General features: G+C 38.9%; 1 protein-coding gene across 1 annotated transcript in view; it reads left to right on the forward strand.

Annotated features, from left to right (window-relative positions):
• The window catches only part of PAPPA2 (pappalysin 2), a 272,084-nt gene that overhangs the window by 200,814 nt on the left and 48,783 nt on the right, over nucleotides 1-22,487 (forward strand). Inside the window, exons 17-19 of the mRNA XM_041765686.1 lie at nucleotides 17,568-17,736; nucleotides 19,141-19,276; nucleotides 21,388-21,497. Of these exons, the coding sequence (XP_041621620.1) occupies nucleotides 17,568-17,736; nucleotides 19,141-19,276; nucleotides 21,388-21,497 (415 nt within the window). The remainder of the gene's footprint in view (nucleotides 1-17,567; nucleotides 17,737-19,140; nucleotides 19,277-21,387; nucleotides 21,498-22,487) is intronic.

The raw sequence follows: 22,487 nt of genomic DNA on the forward strand, positions 1-22,487 counted from the left end.
TGTGATTGCCATGGATCTTTCTGCTGCCAAATACAGTGACTCTTCTTGGTCCTCAGGTTACTTGAGAATATTTGGTTTATGTTGTGGTTACCATGAGAGATAGGATGGATCCTTCTGCCCATAATTTGGTGTGATATTGAAATTGATGATACTACACATAGACCAACAGACTTTGAAAAGATGTATTACTCACATAATGAGGCCTTCTGGAAAGAGAAGGGGAGGATCCCAGGTTGATCTTTCAGTGGCCAGGGAAATCAGGGAAAGGAGAGGGCCTGGAGTTTTATGGTGCTTTGGGTGTGGGGCTTAGGGTTTCTGCAGGTGAATAGAACCTGTGTGGTTTGAACTTTCTGCTGAGGCCAAAAGAGGAAGCATACAGCTTTCTGATAGGCTTGCTCAGGTGTGAGAGATGCTGGGGCTTGAAAGCTGTCAACATATTACTCAGCAATTAGAAACGACAAATACCCACCATTTGCTTCGACGTGGATGGAACTGGAGGGTATTATGCTGAGTGAAATAAGTCAATCGGAGAAGGACAAACAGTGTATGTTCTCATTCATTTGGGGAATATGAATAATAGTGAAAGGGAATATAAAGGAAGGGAAAAGAAATGTTGGGAAATATCAGGAAGGGAGACAGAACATAAAGACTCCTAACTCGGGGAAACGAACTAGGGGTGGTGGAAGGGGAGGAGGGCGGGTGTTGGAGGGGAATGGGTGACGGGCACTGAGGTGGACACTTGACGGGATGAGCACTGGGTGTTTTTCTGTATGTTGGTAAATTAAACACCAATAAAAGTTAATTAAAAAAAAAACATTAAAAATGGAGTTAGACTCCATTTTTAATTGGCTGCAGTCTGCTTGAAACTTCTTCCTTTTTTCTATTCTTTTTTCACTCCCTGATTTTCCTCCTTCTTCTCTATCTCTTCTCAATTTTGTTTTCTAGCTTTACCCCCTCTGCCCATTTATTCAATGTAGATGTTTCTCTGAGTTCACTTTTCTCTCTTGTTCTGCACACTTGTCTGGGATAAAGCTTATTTACCCTGTAGCCTCAACCATCATCCACATGCTGATGCTTCCTAAATCAATACCTTCTACTCTAGTCTCTTCTAATAAGGACCATTAGAACAACTGCCTATGGATATAGCCACTGGGATATCCCATCTGCATTTTAAACTCTTACTATATAAAACAGAGCCTATTATAATCTCTTTCAAGTATTTTTAAAAATATTTTATTTATCTATTTGAGAAAGAGTGAGAGAGAATACAGAGGGAGAGGGAGAAGTAGACTCCTTGTTGAGCAGAGAGCCCGATGTGGGGCTCAATCCCAGGACCCCGAGACCATGACCTGAGCCAAAGGCAGATGCTTAACCAACTGAGCTACCCAGGCGCCCCGATCTCTTTCAAATCTTAACATCCTTCTGTGTTTCATGTGGTTGGTCAGGCCAAGAACCTGCACAAAACTTCAGTCTCCTTCACCCCAAGTCAAACCAGTCATCAACTTTCATCAAGTATCATCTTACTGAGTTTCAGATATGCCCATTTCTCCACTTCTCTATAGCAGGCCACTATCCTTTTTCACTTCTGACCTGGTCTTTCTGACTAGTCTTTCTCCCTTTAATACATTCACTACTTTCAGCAAAAATGATCTTCAAAAAACAGAATTCCAATTATAGTTTTCCCCTACATAAAATTGAGTGGCAGCCATTTCACTAGGAAAGTAAAAACAAAAAAAGCTTAAAATAGTTTTAACGTCTTATACAATCTAGCTGGATTTGCCTACTTCTACAGGTTCATTGCTTACTTTCTTCCCTGGGAGACCACTTCCTTCCAACTGTTCTTTTTCACTCCCTGATTTTCTCCCTTCTTCTCTAGGCTCTCATATACCATTGGATTTATTCTACTTCTTTATCTAAGCCAAGGCTAACATACCTCTGGGTCAGAGCTCTCCCCAGCAGTGACCTTTGCCTTAGCTGATTCTTACTCTCCTATTTTTAGCATAGATACGGTTTTATCTAGGAAGACTACCAAATCTCCCCAGTCTTTAAGAACTGTCCTTCCCAGGATTACACTGCACACAGAACTTCCCTGATAACATCATTTAGCTCACTGAGTAGAAATGGTCTGGTTATTTGTCTATATTCTCTAACAGACCATGAACATTTGTTTAGCTTTGTGTGCCCAATGGCTACTACATTTATTGGTAGGTACTCAATAAATACTTTATGAATGAATGAAAATACATTTATTAGAAAGGCCTTAATAGGAATTTGATTTGAATTTGATACTAATAAATGGCGAAGGAAAGGGAGCGGTTTCTTATGAGGGAGCGGAGATCTCTGTTTTAAGGGCTTTAGAATGGAAGAACTCCAAGAATATATGTGTATGTTTTTCTTCTAGCAATTGTCTCGGTAACATGGAAGGAATCATCTTCTCCAAAGACTGTTTACTTTTATCTATTCAACACATATGTAAGCTTGATTAGCACAACTCTGTACAAGTTAATAGTACCACAAAAGGATTAGACCTCTCAACAAGCTCACCAGAACAACAGTTCTCATACCTGGTGCACATTAGTATCATTTGGGGAGATTTAAAACATCTTAATGTTCAGCTCATACCCTAAACCAATTACATGAGAATGTGCAAGTGGCATCCAGGCATTAGCGTTTTGCCAAGCTTCCCAAGTTGTTCCAATATACAGCCAAAATCAAGAAGCACAAGTTTAGGGAAACCTTTGTTTCTGTAAGAACAGTATCAGTCATGGGATTTTGACTTGTCTAAAAAATATCCAGAGTAATGTTTTCTTTTTTCAAAATTAGTATAACAGCACTTTTGCACGCCAGATTTTTACATGTCTCTTTGAGGCTTATTTATATTTGGAGTTAATCAAAAAAATTACAAACAATTGTAACTCCAAAGAAATTGTAAAGTTTACGTAGTATCATGAGTCCTTTCTTATTAATATTTTACAACATGTACACAGGCTCCTTTAAGCTATTTTCTTTTCCTCCCCCACAATTTACTTCCACATACATATCATTGTTTATCACTCCTCTCTTGTTTTATTAACTTGATGTCCCACAAAGCTAAAATAAGTGTGTTTGGCTTATATTTATCAAAAAGACCATATTATATTCTCCCCTTATCTTTCACTCCCACGATTACCTTTTTCTCATTAGGTGTTATCTTTATGTGCGAAGGTTAGGCTAACCTCATTAGGGCCCATAATTAATTTAACTTATAAATTATTCCAATCTTCTAAGTTTACTTAGACACCCTCTCCCTCTATAAGTCATGCGCCAAGATGCCATGTGAAGGGTGCTGTAGTAGTCAGATCTTTCTTAGAGAGATTATAAACAGCCGTACTTTCTGAGAGTCATTGTGGTATCAATTTTTCCAAAGAATACATATTTATTTAATTTCTATAAACACAAATGTAGGTAAAGATGGTAAAAAATAGACCTCACATTAAGACTATTTAGTGTTTAACAAATGTTTGGTTGGTAAACCTCTTTAATGGATTTTGTCTCTTCTGACTTGAGAGGAAGGCTTGGGATGGCTGTGGACTATACATGTGGACTTGACCCATCTCTACATGCAGAAAGATCATTTGGTATGACAGAGAGTTAAAAAGCATAAGGCCTTGAATCTGTTCTATTGAATTGATGATATAATAAGATGATAGTATAATATGGTATGCTATGATATAGTAATGCATAACTTGATATACTGTAATAATAATATACTTCAATATCTTATTAGACAGATGAAGAAACTGAGACTCAGAGTATCATTAGTAGCCTTCGCACAATCACTCAGGGGATATATGGTGTTAAACCATTCTGACTCCAAAGCCCATGCTCTTGGCTAACAAGACTTACAATATTGAATAAATCACTACATCTCTCTGGGCCTTCCCCACCCCATTTGTAAAATAAGGGGAAATCTTGAGAAACTTCCAGCTCTAAGAGTCTATATTTTATTTTCCATCTCAGTAGAATCAATGAGAAGAGTTAGCACTTTGGCATAATACTATTGAGAGAAGTGATACATAACAATTTATTGCCACGAGGAAAAGCCAGAGAAACAGTGATATATTACTGCACAGGGCACAATCTTAGTCGGCAGTACTTATGGTAATACTTGGGGAACTTCTGGTCTGAGTAAACAGTCCAGGTTTTATTCTCTTCTTTTCAATAGGTTTTGGTGAATTGTTCTCCATCCACACCCAAGAGGAATAGATCTAGGTATCCCTTGAAGCCAGTAGATGGGTCCATTTGTAAGATCTCTAGAATTGAGTCTGAAGATTAAGTACTTCTCTGAAATTTCCCTAGAGAAGAAAATTTAATCAGAATGCTAGGAAGGTATTCCTTCATCCAAGATTTTTCTCTTGGCTTAATACGTAGGCCCTGGGATTAGTGAGATCTGACTTTGAATCTTAACTCTGTCACTTATTAGCTCTTAGACCTTGGGCAAGTTACTGATCTATACTGAACATCACTGTTTTCATTTACAAAATGGATATTAGGAAATAGAAATACTTATAGCTTCTTAAAAGGAGTAAATTAGATAATAGATGTAAAGAAGTGAGCACAGTTCTTAGTCATATAAAACTCTAGGTTGTAAGTAGCTGGTATTTTATCATCATCATCATCATCATCAGGTTAATGCCCCTTGCAAAATGGCTGTTGCTTTTGGTGTGTAAACTTCTTCTTTAACAAGGAATACACTCACCTACATTTTTATCCATGGCTGTTGTCTCCCATCCATGGTTGGTGCCTATCTGCTGAAAAACTGCATAGGAATAGGATGACTGAAGCTGGCATTTCAGGTAGGAGGTACAGGTGTTCATTACCAGGTCCAGTAGGGGAGTGCACTTCCTTTGCCTATAACACACACACACACACACACACACACACACACACACACACCAAAACAGAAAGTTCATTAAATTAAAAAAATATATATGCAGTTGCCTACCCCAAGCAGAACCCTCTCCAGATGCTTCAACTCAGTATCCAAATACTACAGTGGCTTCCAGTAGACCATGAAAAGGGAAAAGAGGGATATAAGGAGAAAGAAATGGAAATGAAATAGACAGCAAGATAGAACTGAACATACTTCAACAATTGGGACAAACAAATGAGGTCAGACTGATGTGGGAACAGAAAGGAAGGGCATGTCCTAGAGATGTTACCTGGTTTTTTAGACTCTTGATATTTTTGAACTGTAGCTTGAAACTCTGAGGTTCAACTGATTTTATCATACCATAGGAAGGGAAAGAAAGACTTGGCTAGTGAAATGGAAATGTGTAGTGAAGACAAATGCTAAACTTCTTAAATATTCTGGATTTGTGATTTCTAAAAAGTCAGTAAAACAATCTACATAATTTTTAAATTCTGTCCTAACATTGTGCATATATGAACAGATGTTAAACCTATATATATAGACAGAGACACATGTGTTATCTATGATTTGCCAATGAAGGGACACACTATAATCTCTGTGTACACTCATGCATCTGTGAAAAATAGAAATTTGTTTTCTTTCCATTAAGACATTGTCTGGCTTTATAATTATTGTTTATAGTAAATACATTCAAAGTTTATTCTTGGAATCCTCAATTCTCTTGCCATTGTAGGATAATGTGAGCTTTAGGCTAATTGATTACAGCCTCTTTTGGCATCAAAGTGACTAAACCTCTTCTCCAAGCCTTGGCCACTCGTATGCACACCTGGGTGCAGGCCAGCTCCCTGCCGCAGGCTTCCCAGGGCTCCAGCGATTGGCATGCAGGCCTTTACTTCAAACACAGCATTTGTTGAACTCGTAAATTTCCCTGTGACCTTCAATCTCAAGCAAGGGAGCATCTGATCGTAAAACTATCCTTCCTCTTTTGATATTATATTGACTGCTGATTTCTCTATTAATCAGGAAGAATAATTTTTAAAATCTTATATGAGTAAGCACTGGATTTCACACACATACACACACACACACACACACACACACACACACACACACCAACAGGGCTTTCTTCAATCCATACTTTGTCTCTCTGATGCCCTTTGCCTTTTTTTTCTCCTACTCCATCCTCTCCTGCTAATCCCTTCTTTGGTCCTAGTGGTGAACATTTTGATTTTGACCTTGCTTTTGCTGTCTATGATGGAGTCAGGTCTGGCCCAACTGATTTACAAACTACCTCCTGAAGGTTTCTGGATGGCACAAATATCTGAAGAACTGAGAAGGTTTGGAAGGCTGAGTAGAATGTTACCACAGAACATCACACACACAGGGTGAAAGATAAGAGAGGGAGGGACAGAGAGTATGGCTGAGTAGCTCTTTCGAGTATCAGAGCTAATAATTTCTGCTGCTCTTTGGGAATTGTATGTGCCATTCATTGCACTACATGTATATACACTAAATTTTATAATCTTCTAATAAGCCTGTAAGGAAGCTATTATTAACCCCAATTTTCAGATAGGAAAGCTGAGGCAAGAAAGCTAAGTAATTTTAAAAGCCCGAGATTTATTTAGAGCCACATCTGGAGTTCAAGTGTTAGTCTCCTGATTCCAAATCATCTGCTCTTCACTACTCAGTCATGCTGTAATCCTGATGAGAATCACCTGATGCAGCCACTAAAAGCTTGCTGAAGGCTACTGAGACCTCTGGCTCTGTCTTTAGTCCGGGAAAATTTCAAGGAGAATGTTAACCAGCCTTTTCATTCTAGCCCACATCAGAAGGCTGAGCTATCAGGAGCACTGCAAACATGGGATTCCCCTTTGTAAAGTCCAAAGTCCTTAGGTACATCGCAACCTTCTAGAAATTCTAATAACTCCTTAGCGGGTTCAGGTTTTATCATTGCTCCGACTTCTGGACAAGGGGCCATATAAAGAGCTTTGCTTTCTGAAAGAGGGACAATGACATGCAGTGATTGAATAGTTAATTCCAAGGTGAGGGTTTGGATACGTGTTTATACTGTGAGCACTTTCTATCAGACCTGTCTGTGAGTTGGACTGACCAGGAACAGAGATATAATAATACCTGGAGGAATTCACACGCTGAAAGCTTTGTGAGGATAGACAAAGGATTTCTTGAATGAGAGAACTTGCCCTCTGAAATTGAATTCATACAATTTGTGGCCCCTTTCTGCCAGAATTTTGTCCTACCTGCCTTCCCACAGGCTCTTCTCTTGCCCTGCCTTTTCCTCACCACAAGATAGAACAAGATAAAGCTGAACATACTTCAAAAATTAGGATGGGCACAGATATGCATACTTTTCCCATTTATACTTTTGGCTGAGATTTCAAATAGACTCTACCTTTCATGCCTCTGCATTCTGGGATGCATCGATCTCCTGGCAAGTATTCCCTTCTCCTTCTCTACCTAATGAACCCATCTCAGAGTGTTTCTTTCCTGATATCCTTCATGTCCTCGCAGTGCTGAGGCTCCCTCTTTGGACTCCCAGAGGTCAGTTGTATTATGGTATTAATATTTGTTTCTACAACTGTGGAACCTAATGTAATGCATGCGCCCATACTAGAAGCTCATGAATATTTGTTGACTGCTTGTATGAATGAACAGATAACTAGATAACTAAAGAATGAAAGATGGTGAAGGCAAGAGATTCCTATTTAATATTTTTTTGTTTTGGAACCAGTTCACTTTAGTGTAATCACCAGGTCCTTGAATACAGACTGAGAGGAATGAATATTAGAATTCTGCAGTGATGTTAATTGTGTCATATATGTTTGGGTTTAACCTGAGCAGATTTCATAAGAAGATAACCCTGTTAGCTTTATGGAGGATTATGTGAAGGGCCAAGAGGCTAATGCAAAAGAGATTAAGCGGGAGGTATGAAAATGAGAGAGCCTGAGGGTTGGACAACTAAGGCAGGGGCAGTGAACAGTGAAGAAGGGGCCCCAGACTTGAATTAGGTGTTCAGACCTGGGGCGGGGCATTATTGCATCTGCCAGTTTTGAGACCTATGACTAGTAGCAGAAAGTTCAAAGATAGAAGTGAGGGGTGGAACTTAGAAGTAGCACTGTCTATGTACTCTTAGGACTTAGCACACTGCTTATTCTGACAGAGAGGCTCTATTTCACATGGAAGAAGAGCTTTGTAGGGGGCATTTTTTTTAGAGTCAGGGAAGAATGAAAAGCCAAAGCCAGTGTGTCTCGAGGGATGGTCCTGCTGAAACTTTTTCTTGTTCAGTAGAGTGGACTGGGACTAGGTATCAGAGGGCCTGCTGTACAGAGGGTGGAATCCCTGATGGCCTTTGGGCTGGCTAGGACTGAGTCTCCCTGCCCTTCATTTAGGATATTGGCTTGAGAAACCAAGTCTGCAGTCGTCTGAGAGGATGGAGATTGGAAGTGCTGATGGCGCTCTCTGGTATAGGGTAGAGGACCATCTCTCTCTCTCTCTCTCTCTCTCTCTCTTTAAAGATTTTATTTATTTATTCATGAGAGATGCAGAGAGAGAGGCAGAGACATAGACAGAGGGAGAAGCAGGCTCCCTGCGGGGACTGTGTCTTTTAACATAGTCTAGAGTAGTACTTCTCAAACTTGACTGTGCACAGGAATCACTTGGGGATCTTATTAAAATATGGATTCTGATTGAGTCATTCTCTGGTGGAGCCCCAAATTCTACCTTGCTAACAAACTCCCGGATAATTCTAATGCTGCTGTTCTGGGACCACACTGTAAGTGGTAAGGGGCTAAATTGTATTCTGAGTAAAGACGCTTCTAATTTCAATTCAGAAGCTGACCATGTGCCACAAAAAAACCACTTATCCAATTAATGCTTCAGATTCCTAATCTGCGTTATGGAAATGATGCAGTTACTCCCTGCTTTTACACCCTCTTTTTAGGGACGTTCTTTGTGGTAGGATTTTGTGACATTCAGTACAAATGTACTAGATAAAGGGAGATATTTTATATGCAGTTCCGTTTCTAGGAATAATGGTGCTTCCATATTATGATTTAGGCATTGACATTATATGGATCATGGTACTAATCCCTTCTCTTCCATTAACTAGTTAGGTAATTTCAGGTAAGTTATCTTACTTTTCTAAACCTTACTTACCTCATCTAAAACATAAACATTTATGCATTCATTGAACCAATGTCTATTGGTGCCTATTATGTATCAGACATTGTGCTGGAGACAGAAGATATAGTAAATAAAATATTGCTCTCACCAAGCTTATATTACAGTGGGGGAGACAGGAAATAAATTACTAAAGCCCCCCAAACAAAATAGAGTATATATTCCTTGAAAGATAGACAGTTGCTTTGATTAAAAGCCAAAAACAATAAAGATGTAAAATAAGGTTGCTCTGGGGTGACAAAAATTATTTTTAGATAGGAAGAAGAGCCCATCAGAAGAGCAAAAAGAAAAACACAAGCAGAGAGAATAGTACCAAAGTCCTTTGGCAGGAAACAACTTGGTAGTACTTGGGATTCTAAGTCAAATGTGGACAAAGTACATTAAAGAAGGTGAATGGAGGGACATCTGGGTGGCTTAGTGGTTGAGCATCTGTCTTCAGCTCAGGGTGTGATCCCAGAGTCCCAGGATTGAGTCCCACATTGGGATCCTTGCATGGAGCCTGCTTCTCCCTCTGCCTATGTCTCTGACTCTCTCTCTGCATCTCTCATGAATAAATAAATAAAATCTTTTAAAACAGAAAAAAACAAAGAAGGTGAATGGAGCATAGGATGAGGTCAGAGAAAATGGGATGAGATTATGCAGGACCTTGTGATTAAGAAGTGAGAAAATTTGGATTTTTTTTCCATGCAAGTGGAGGCAATCGAAATATCCTAAAAAAAAAAAAAAAAGCATGATGTAATGTATTTATTTATTTTATAAGACATCTCTCTGGCTGGTGTTTGCCAACTGGATATGAAGGGATCCAGAGAAGTGTGGTGTCCGGTTAGGAGGTAAGAGGTAGAACATGGGCTAGCACTCAAGACAGTGCAAGAGGTATGGGGACAGATTCCAGAGATATTTAGGAGAAAAAACTGAGAGTACTTGCTGATGGATTGAATAAGATCAGATGGGGGGTGGGGAAAAAAGTAAGATTGAGAGAAAAAGTAGAATCAAAGATGTCTTTTAAGTTTCAAACTTGGGCAACAGGATGGATGATAGTATAGGGGTGGTTGAGGAGGAACATGTACAATGATAAGGCCATCAAGAACTCACATAACTAATAGTCCTTATCACACAGGGGGATTTAAGGATAAAATGATATAGATATATATTCTTTCACACAATCCCTAGCACGTAAGTGCTCAATATTTGATTGTTTTTCTGTTGTTATTATTCATGAGGGACTACCCATTGGAGACACTAGATGCCCTTGATCAGTAAAGACATGATCATTCTCTTGGACTCAACAATCATATTTTTATTTTCTCCAGTGAAAAATAAATATTACTCTTGAAAACCCTGCAGTGGTGATAGAAGAATGGGGTAGGGTAGACTCATGTGTGCCTCAAGCAACATCAATCAAACTTTCAGCCAAGTTTTGATTACAAGATCTTTCTTTCTGGCAATGGTGTAAAAAGCAGAAAGAGCACAGCTGGATTTTCAGCACTAGGTGGATACCACAAGTTCTGGAAATTGGAAAAAGCGTCTTCTAACTTGGAAATTGTGGTGATTTGTCTGGAGTAGTTAGAAGGAAAATAAATACAGACCTACCCCTAGCCCCAACTGCTCATGATACCATTTACAGAGTAAGTTGTCTGGCTGTAACTGTTTGGTCTTTGCTAAGCATCCAGTCTTTTTAATCAGGGTTGTTAGGTAGGTGATTTGGCTCTCTGATTTCTACACTTAAGGCTAATTTTTGCAATACGAAAATAAACATAATTTTAGTGTTTTGCCAACCTGGCTACATATAAAAACTGCTAGCCAGTTAAAAAATATAGAATGCTAGGACAATCCCAGGATACTTGATTTAGTAAGCCTGTCAATCTAGGTTTTAAAATGTCTTCTAAATGATTGGTCTACAGATGTCATTTGGAAGCCATTGGTCTGAGGATTGGGGTGTTATATTATGATTTGAAAACCCTGGAGTCTGTTTTTTCTTTTGCTGGTGAATTGCTTGCAATGTGGCATTAGGCAAATCACTTCATGGTTCCTAATGTCATAGTTTAGCCTCACTTATTCCACTGGAATGAAGAAAATATAGACAGCTAATAGTGGGTAGAATGTTTCATGTGAAGGACATTTGGACTAGACTATCGAAATTTAGAATCCCTGTCCTGGTGAGGGTCTGCCTGTGTGCATTGATCTAACATCCAATGCTATCATTCCTTAAAATGCAAACTACCCGCTTCATGATTTCAAGTGACTCTTGATTCATAGCACTTTATGGGAAGGAGTTGAACTGTGAATAAACCAGTTTTTTTTCATTTATGATTTTAAAAGGCTCAGAGGTCACTCCTCAACACTAAACTCAGAAAAGGGAGCTATGGCACCACTAGAGATCAAAGTCTTGCCATTGCTATAGACTTTAGTCTCCTTCAAGGTTCCTTTGTGGAAGCTAGGTTTCCTGGAGCTATGAGGAATCCAGGACACTGAATTCTTTCTACAATCACAGTCTCCTACAGCCAGAACCAGCTTGTGGCACTCCAGTGCTAGGCTCCATACCATGGGATCTCAAGGTTAGTGCCCAAAACAGGGATTGACAGGCATTGACATGGAGCCATTGAGACAGGGCTTGTTACTGGGCTTTGAGGAACTGACCAATCAAACGCAGTGTGAGAATTCTGAAGGCAGAACCTGAACTGGGTCATCTCACAGAGTGCCATGCAGAATTTGTGAGAAGTGTATGGAGAGAAGGCCAGAGGAGGCACTCCTCATACAAGGGAGAAGAACCTGGGAAGGAGAATCCATGAGGTTGAGGGGGCATAGGGACCCCTATAGAAAGGAAATGCCATTTCCTAGGGAATCAGATCTCTCTCCCAAACTCCTCTCACTCCTGCCTGTAGTGGCTTCTGGTGGAGTTCAGGGGGTCCTGGTGGGAACTGTGCTGCTTTTATTTCTACCTTCAAGTATTCCCTCTCTATATATTTTACTGATATTACTGGTGGCTTGCATCACAGGGCCTGTCATGTTGTTCAGCTACCACCTGCAATGACCTACTCACTCTTCCCTATGCAAGTTTGATCTATCTAACTTCACCACTGGGATTATTAAACTGGCAAGGAAAGATATGAAATCTGCATTCTTGAATGGCTCTTCACACTGGGCAAGAAAAGGGAGGACTATTTCCATGTTGAAGAGTTCCAACCAATTCAGAGAAAAATACCACATGAAGTCAAAATATTATCGTCTTGGCCAAGAAAGGGTTTTCCTTTATAACCATGCTGACATGCAAAGTTTTACAGCCTTGACTCTCCCCTGGTGTCAGTGGTATTGCCTGCTCTCTCCAGCTGGAGGATGTCAGTTCAGCAGAGGTAGGGAAAGGATTTCATCTGTGGGAGGTTGTAGAAAGAAGAGAGTCCCTGGGAGAATATAAACTCTGTAGTGTAAAAGAAGAGTAGAATATCCAGTCTACAAGAAGGACAAAAAGGAGTTTCGTTATCATCAAAAGAACTACAAATCTTTCATTGAAATAGATTCGGGAAGACATTTTTGGGTGGAATCTTCCCTTAGGGAAAGAAGCCATATACACAATATTACATAGTATGTGATTTCATTTATGAAAGTTCAAGAACAGGCAAACCTAACCTATGTTGATGAAAGTCAGAATAGTGTGGATTGCCAGGGTGTGGGAAGGTTTAACTATAAGGAACACCAGGGGAATTCTGGGATACTGGGCACTGGAAATGCTCTGTATCTTGATCTGAGTGATTACCCAGGTGTATTCACATGTAAAAATTCCTTGAGCTGTATACTAAGATTTGTGTAATATTCCATATGTAATTTATTAGTCAATACAGAAGTTTAAAATGAATGGTCTTATTTTGCCACCCTTATAAATGTGGCATCATGGTAAAGGGCCTCCAAGATTTTGAATAGGATAGAGATGCTATTAATATTCAAAGTGGGCTGTAGAGCATAAAAGGATCAGTTAAACCTGACACAGTGGAAGGACCACAGGCTTTGGCAGCAACTCACCTTGGTCCAGGTCCTAATATACCTTTTACTGTAGATCTTTGAGCTAGCTTGAAATCTCTCTCAAGCTCAGGTCCCTTCTCTATGTGGATAATAATATACTTAACTGAACTGCCATTTGGAGGATTCAGTGAAATGATGTATTCCAGTCATAAAATCAGTCATAAAATCAGATTTCTACCCTACAATATTCTTGATAATAAAGATATGAATATCAATAACTATTTAACATCATACTAAATAGAAGTTGAAAGCTTTTCTTCTAATATTAAGAACAAGACAAAGATGCTCACTCTTGCTGCTTTTATTCAACATAGTATTGGAAGTCCTAGCCATAGCAATTAGTCAAGAAGAAGAAATAAAAACCCTCCAAACTGGAAAGAAAACAACACTGTCACAATCTGCAGATTATATGATACTATATGGAGAAAACGCCAAAGATTCCCCATACAAAAAAATCATTAGAACTAATGAATGAATTCAGTCAAGTTGTATGGATTAGTTCAGTGAAGAATTACTAAGTGAATTCAGTAAAATTGTTTCTATATACTCTTAACAAACTACTACAGAAATTAAGAAAACAACCCCATGTACAATTGCATCAAAATGAATAAAATTCCTGGAAATAAATTTAACCAAGGAGATAAAATACCTGCATACTGAAAACAAAGACATTGATGAAAGAAATTGAAGAAGACAAAAATAAATGGAAAGATACTCCATACTTCTAGATTGGAAGAATGAATATTGTTAAACTACCCATACTACCCAAAGCAATCTCTAAATTGACTGCATTCCCTATTAAAATCCCAATGGTGTTTTCACAGAACTAGAACAAACTGTTCTAATACTTGCATAGGGTCACAAAAGACCGTTGATAGCCAAAGGAATCTTGAGAAGGAAAAACAAAGCTAGAGGTATCATACTCCCTGATTTCAAACTATACTACAAAGCTATAATAATCAAAACAATATGATATTGTTATAAAAAGAGACATATTGATCAATGAAATGAAATACAGAGCCAGCAATAAACCCATACATATATGATCAATAAGTTACAACAAAAGAGCCAAAAATATTCAATGGGGAAAAGACAGTCTCTTCAATAAATGGTGTTGGGAAAAACTGGTTGGCCCCATGTAAAACAGTGAAACTAGACCATTGCTTTACACTCTACACAAAATGGTAGACATGATCAAATGTAATGAATGTAAGACCATGAATGTAAGACCTGAAACCATAAAACTCCTAGAAGAAAACATAGGAGGTGAACTCTTCAGCACTGGTCATTGGTCATTGAATTTTTGGATTTGATTACAAAATCAAAGACAACAAAAGCAAAAATGAACAAGTGGACTACATCAAACTAAAAACTTCTTCACAGTGAAGGAAACCATCAACAAAATGAAAAGGCAACCTACTGAATGGCAGAAAATGTTTGCAAATCATATAACCAATAAGGGGTTAATATCCAAAACATATAAAGAACTTAGACAACTCAATAGCAAAAAAACAAACAACCCCGTTAAAAAATTGGCAAAGGGTCTAAATAGACATTTTTCCAAAGAAGACCTACAGATGGCCAACAGACACATGCTAAGATGTTCAAAATCACCAATTATCAGGGAAATGCAGATCACAACCACAGGGAGATATCCTTTCAAACCTGTTAAAATGGCTGTTATTAAAAAGATACGAAATAACAAGTGTTGAAGAAGATGTGGAGAAAAGGAAACCCTTGTATACTGTTGTTGTGAATGTAAATTAGAGCAGCCACAATGGAAAACAGTATGGAGGATCCTCAAAAAAATCAAGAATAGAACTATAGTATGATCCAGTAATTCTATTTCTGGGAGTTTATCCAAAAAATAAAAATAAAAACACTAATTTGAAAGGATATATTGCACTCCTGTGTTCATTGCAGCATTGTTTACAATAGCTGAGATATGGAAACAACCAAGTGTCTATCAAAGGATGAATGGATAAAGAAAATGTAGTGAAAAAAAAAGAAAATGTAGTGTATATACATGATGAAATACTACTCAGCCATTAAAAAGAAGGAAATCTTACCATTTGTGACAACATGGATAGATCTTAAGGTTAGTAAGCTAAGTGAAATAGGTCAATAGGGAAAGATAATTACCATATATTCTACTTATCCATTGAATCAAGAAACCCAAAATGAATGAACAAATATAAGAAAACTCATGGACACAAAGAACAGATAGATGGTTATCAGAGGGGAAGGGAGTTGGGAGCAGAGGAAGCGAGTGAAGGAGGTCCGTCACATGCTGATTGATGGTAACTAGATTTACAATGATCACTTTATGGTATATACAAATATCAAATTATCATGTTGCATATCTGAAACTAATGTTACATAACAATTTTACCTCAATAAAAACTAACAAACACTCTTTCACTTATTTCTAAGTGGAGATTGTTCAAATTATGTTAAATTATTAAAATTTATTTAAATTATTTGAAATCAAATAATTCTGTGCTAGGATCTAGGGCAAATTATTTCACACTTCTGAGTGTGTTTCTTTATGAAATAAGAATAATAATAATACAATTTCATCATGAGTATGCTGATCATTCAGTTTGTCACCATGTATAATGTGCTCTGCAATATGCCTAATACACTGTGAATTTTGGTTAAATTATTCAACTTGGAAGATACTTAACAATGCCTGATGCAAGCCCGATATTATTTAGAAATTATTATGAGGAATTAAAAACAAGAATAAGATACAATGCTTGCCTTCAGAAAGTTTCCATCTTACTGGAAAAGAGACATGTGCACGTTCATAAAACAATGTGATAAATATTTTACTAGTGTGATATGAGAATACTGGAGAAGCTCATTCTATAATAGTGCAACAGTCATTAAAAGTTGTGATCATATTTAAATTTAAAAAGAGCATCATGAACCCAGAAAATGACAATTTAAGGCTACCATATGGTTGAGTCAATGGCCAAGAAATTATTTGTGTTTTAGAATCACAAGCTTGTAACCAGGATTGCTCTGGATCAGAAGTGGATGCATTAAAACAGCAGCATGGGAAGCACCTTCAAATTGACAGTGAGCCAGAAGGAGCATGGAATGGAATTCACAGCATCAAGACCTAATTCTATTGACTGCTGTCTGCCTCGAAGCAATTTCTCTGGTTGGAGGCCATGTTCGTGCACAAGGAGGAAGAGCAGTTCTTTGAAGACAGTGTTGAGTCATGCCTACTTGGAGTCAGCCTTAGAGAGGCTGACAGAAGCTATGAGTGCTTTCCAAGAAAAGATGGACTTGTAAACAAACAAAATGGCCATAATATCTCTAGTGAGGTTCTTGCCCTTCTGAAATTCAGGCTTAGAGTCTCTGTTCTGAAAGAAAATCCATATGCTGCATCTTCTTCCCTGTCTGGAGAACTAAGAAATATTGGCAACTTCATAAATTATATTACCATATGAACCCTGATGATCCCAACATCACTTCTGGGAGGTCCCCTGAGTGTGGGATAACTTTTTCTTTCCTTCATCCTACCTGGCATTTCCCAGTGCACTTAGGTGTGAGGCTTCTCCAAGATGAAAGGCTTAAACAAAACCCAACTGTAAACAATCTAGACCTTGTGCTGATATTTATCAAGCTCTCTTGAGAGTTTCATAGCAAATATTACAGGCATACCTTGTTTTATTGTGTTTCACTTTATAGTACTTTGAAGATATTGCAGTTTTTACAAATCAAAGGTTTGTGGCAACCCAGCACTGAGCAAGTTTTTTGGTACTGTTTTATCCAACAGCATTTACTCACCTCAAGCCTCTGCATCATGTTTTGGTAATTCTGGCACTATCTCAGACTTTTTCATTATTATTGTATTTGTTATGATGATCTGTGATTAGTGATCTTTGATGTTATTATTATAATCATTTTAGGATACTATTATAATCATTTTAGGATACCATGAACCATACCCATATGACAGCAACCTTAATCGATAAATGTATGTGTTCTGACTGCTTCACTGACGGGCTGTTCACCCATCTCTCTTCCTCTCCTTGGGCCTCTACATTCCCTGAGAAACAACAAAACTGGAATTAAGCCAATTAGTAACACTACAGTATTCTCTAAGTGAGTAAAAGGAAGAGTCACGTATCTCTCACTTTAAATAAAAATCTAGACATGATTAAGCTTTCACTGTTTTTTTCAGACATAATGCTATTGTACATTTAATAAGCTATATTAGTATAAACATGAGTTTTATATGCAAATTCATTTGACTCTTTTTTGATTCTCTGGCTTAGAAATTAGACTGATGAGGTAGGACCTTTAGCTAACAAGATCCAATTGTGACTGCCTATTTGCTACTCCTTATCCCATATTACTTAGAGTCCAGTCTTCTCCCATGACCTCCTTGAGGGAGTCTAATGGGCTATTTTGTTTCATGTCTCATCAGCAATTTCCTGAAGATACGGTGCCTGGAGGGTGGAATCTGGGAGCAAGGCAGCTGTGTCCCAGTGGTGTGCGAGCCCCCTTCTCCTGTCTTTGAAGGCATGTATGAATGTACCAATGGCTTTGAACTCAACAGCCAGTGTGCACTCAACTGTAACCAGGAAAGTGGAAAGGTAAGATGACTTGAACTTGGTTTTGGATCAGACTGTGCTCTAATCTTGATGACCAATTCAAGAATGTTGACTAGAAATGATCTAAATGAATCCCAACAGGCTGGGCCTTACTAAGTTGGGATTCTAACCAGCAGTGTTAATATGATTTGATAGAAAATTCAGAAGATAACCACATTCTTGGAATAGTTTTTCCTGAGTTTAGAACTTCCTCTTGGATAAAAGAAAAATCTGATGGGTTGGGTACCTGGGTAAATTCCAAAAAATTCTGGGATTTTGATTTGGCAGTGTGATTTCCTCCGATGTATGGCCACTAACCTAACCTGGCTATGAAAGCTGGTATCATATTTTTCCATAGAACAGATCCCTGAACAGGAACACAAATTTTTCAGCAGAGGCAAAGCTGAAACTGCTACTGGACTGCCATTCTCCCTAGGATTTTGGCTTTAGAGGTCTCAGATGAAAACCACAGTCTTATCATGGTTATGTCAATTTTAGTTTTGACTCTTTTCAAGTCACACACACACATGAGACAGGAAGTTAAGCAGACTTCCTAGGCAGAGATCAATGACCTTGACTGCTCTCCTGGCACATGTGTATCTCAGTGTCCAACACTCCAAGGTAAGCACTGCTGGACAGATGTGCAAAGAAAATGCTGTGAAATGAGACTCCTGAGAAATCAAATACATCCGTTTACACTGATTGTCTAAGGCCTCAAGGAGTTGGCCCTGGATGAAGGGAGAGTTATCTACAATTCTAAAATCTTGGTTTCTTGGGTTTTGTGAGTTAGTGCTATTTTCTCTGTGATCTGCATATAGTACACTTTGTGATTATTGAGGGTGTGGAGCCAAAAGTTAAACAAACCAGCATACATATAGAGAAAGGGAATAAAACTTTGATGAGATCAAAAGCAACTATGATGTGTCCATTCAAGCAGAAAGGCAAAAATACCTTTGGAAAAATAATGAATTGGTTTCCCTGGATCTCACTCCTCTTGAAAAAAAATATGACATTTGCTACAAGCAGCATTTGTGTGATAGTATGGATGAATCCATGCAAAACAACACCATCTGTGAAAAAAATTCCAAAAATATCTCCAAATATGTGGGCTACAGTTAACAGCTCACTGAATCCTTATATCCAAAGAAAAACACATTGTTAATAAATTTCATTAATGACAAAATTGTTTATGATTTCTTCACATCAAAATGGTAAAACATTGTCTTGACTCTTCTTATTTTTTGTTTTTATTTTTTGGTCAGTAATGAATGGTTTATTATTTCAATAGTATCTTTTAGTCCAGGTTCCAAAAGTTGGAACACACTACCGTTTCATCAGACCACTTTTTCCTTGCTCTAAATGAACTTAACAAAATAAGAATGGAAATGTTTGCTTTTGATATTGTAGCGCCCCATCCTCTGCACTAAGGAGGGACTGTGGACTGAGGAGTTCACCTTGTGTGAACACCTGCAGGGGGAGTGCCCACCACCCCCCTCGGAGCTGAATTCTGTGGAGTACAAGTGCGAACAGGGATACGGGATTGGTAAGTTTGAAAAGAGATGCTAAATTTGGCTCCCAAGCAATCCTTTTATTAGGCCTGGCTGGATTTTGAGTCTGATCCATTGTTCTCCCTGAGGAATAGATGGAAATGTAAGCTGACTTCTAGCTGGTTCAGTAAAAATGAAATTTATGGCAAACTCATTCTTTTTACCCTTCCACGTGCCCGTGTAACATTGGTGTGGCTGCTGAACTATTTGCAGAGTGTCTGGTCATGTTACCCACTTTGCTGCAGACAGAGAGTGGATTAGATTGTGGCAGGAGTAGAGTTGTAGTCCAAGAGGGAAGATGGGAATATGTAGCCATACACCATACATGTGCTGGGCCCCTTCTCCAATTCTTTCTGCAGTTTTTCCTGGAGCAGAGAGTTCCTGAAAGGGACGAATTGAGATGGCATTTGCTTGTGTTGCTCTTCAGCCATTCTTTCTCTAGAGGAGACCAGGCTCCAGAACCTATAGGCAACTTCTTAATCAAGTAATTGCAACTAAAGGTCTCTGTGGTCAGAGCTGATTTATAGTGATGTTGATTGAACTTTACTCTGGCTGGATCTAAGCATCATAGAAAAGAGATGCTACTTGTGGAAAACCTGAGTTCTGAGTAAATTTTATTTATTTGTTTATTTATTTATTTATTTGTTTATTTATTTATTTGTTTGTTTGTTTGTTTGTTTGTTTATTCATGATAGACATAGAGAGAGAGAGGCAGAGACACAGGCAGAGGGAGAAGCAGGCTCCATGACGGGAGCCCGATGCAGGACTCGATCCCGGGACTCCAGGATCCCTCCCTGGGCCAAAGGCAGGCGCTGAACTGCTGAGCCACCCAGGGATCCCCAGGAAATTTATTTTTTAAGATTTTATTTATTTATTTGAGAGAGAGAGAGAACACATGAGCAGAGGGAGAGGCAGAGAATCTCAAGCAGACTCCACACTGAATACACAGGCCACTGGGAGACTTGATCTCGATCATGATATGAGCCAAAACCAAGAGTCAGACACTTAACTGAGACACCCCAAGCATGGATAATTTTATGTCATTCTAATTGTGTAATGCCAATGAGTATAATTTGAGTAAATAAGAAGGTTCACTAGTTTCTGAGATGGCTCTCTACCATATTTAGGTTACTCTTTGCACCAAGAAATCTCATGACCAGGCATGGTGTGGTGGGGTGCTCAGACTGGGCCTCTTAAGTGGTGTTTCATGAGCAAAGTCTCATCTCCCCATCTCTAATTTCTGCATTCAAGTGTCATGCAGTTACATAGATAGAGCTCTTAAGAGTCATGCAACATTTTGAGTTATTTCACAAGTTTGCAAAAAACATAGAAATAGAGATAGATCTAAAAAGAAGCTTGGAGAGGAGCAAATCTATAGATGAGGAAACAGAACCCTGGGAGTGTGCCATCTTTGAATAGAGTTTTAGAAGACACTTGGGCCCTACATACAAGGGAATGGAGCAAGATTTTCCTTCAGGAGGCCAACACATGACCCAAGTCTCTACTTCTAATTCCCTGTTGCTTCCTCTTTTAATCACATAGGTTTCTTGGCTGCCAGCATAATGATCTTCAATGGAGCAACAGACATTATAAATCTGCCTTCATACTTTCTGGGCCATTTTTTTTTCCTCTAGCTAGCAAATTTCTTAGGTAGTGACTGCTATAATTATAAGCCTTCCAGAGATCATATAAGCAGGAATGATACTAAATGTACTTAAAAGGCGTCAGCCAATCAGCTTAGTCTTTGGCTGGCCAGAGTCCTAGAGTGGGGCCTTGGAGGTCTACAGGACCAGGAGTTAAACTTGTAATTGCTGGATCATGCAGAGATTCAGAGATTCCAGAGAAGGGGCTATACTGGACCAGAAGAAGGTATGGGCATGGCATCAAGGAGAGTTAACTTGGAGGCAGTGGCTCTTTAGCGATTAGTGTAGACATATCCCTACAGGGGCATTGTAGATGAGTATCAGCCCTGCTTATAGCCACAAAAATGTGGTGATCCATAACGTAGAAAGTAATTGCTCTTAAAAAATCAAAGCTATTGATCCCAGGATGAAAAAGACAGAGATTTAAGAAGTTCAAGTCTCTGCTGTAAATTTCTGTCCTTCAGGTGCAGTGTGTTCCCCATCGTGTGTAATTCCCCCTAGCGATCCTGTAATTCTGCCTGAGAACATCACTGCTGACACGCTGGAGCACTGGATGGAACCTGTCAAAGTCCAGGTGAGGAAAGGGGCATTTTTATGTGCCAAGAATGTAAGACCACTGGAGAATTCTCAACTGACAGCATATTCCCTGGAGTAATTTCTGAGGCTTTCAGGGCATCCTTAAAGCAAACAACCACATGGATCCTTCCTAAAGAGAAGAATTCAACATTGGGAAGAGAAAAGAGGAAACGTGAGAAAAAAGATGGCCCCTATCCAGAGGATAGTTTAAAAGATAATCTAGAAGGAGGACTTGGAGATATAAAGAATGGTAATTCAGGAAGGGAATGGAAAGAGAAGATTACCACTGATTAAAAATAGGACAGAAAATCTTAGAAGGAGCCAAAGGAATGAAGAAAGTTGAAAGGATAGAGAGGGAAAGATGGTTTAGAAAAGAGGAAGATGAAACTGAAAGCAGAGAAATGATGCCCAAAGGAGTAAGAGAGGGAGCTGCCTTTCCTGTCTCCATTCCCATCCTTTCTGAAACCTGAGATCTTCTCCCTGGGTGCTCTGGAATCCAATCCGTTGTGGGCAGGACCCACTATATACACGGCCTCTTCTCTGGGCTCTCCATGTGTTTGCATTCTCAGTTGAAACCCTGCGGACTTTCTCTCTCCCCTGGGCCTGGGAGAGGGGCACCTGCCCTCCTAGGTGCCACTTCCAAATCATTCTCCCCTTCTCCTCCCTGGAGTTCCCCCACATTTGAATCTAATGCTAACAGAGCAATCCACTCACTGCCCTCATCTTCTGTCATCTTTGGACCCCCTTCCCTTATGTCTTTAACACTTTAGCTCCTGGGTCATGGTTGCCTTAGCTGATACTTCTGCAGAACTCATTGATTTCAATATCACATACTTGATCCTTCAAAAACCTGGGTTCTCAGTTCCATGACCTCCTTTCCTCCTGTTCTTTGCCTTTCTGACTTCGTCCCTTTTATGACTTTCTTGGCACATTCTGATCTTCCCATAGTGGCTTCTTGACTGATTCTTTTTAAAATTTTTTTTTTAAA

The sequence above is a fragment of the Vulpes lagopus genome, chromosome 1 (genome assembly GCF_018345385.1).
Source record: "Vulpes lagopus strain Blue_001 chromosome 1, ASM1834538v1, whole genome shotgun sequence".
NCBI lineage: Eukaryota > Metazoa > Chordata > Mammalia > Carnivora > Canidae > Vulpes > Vulpes lagopus.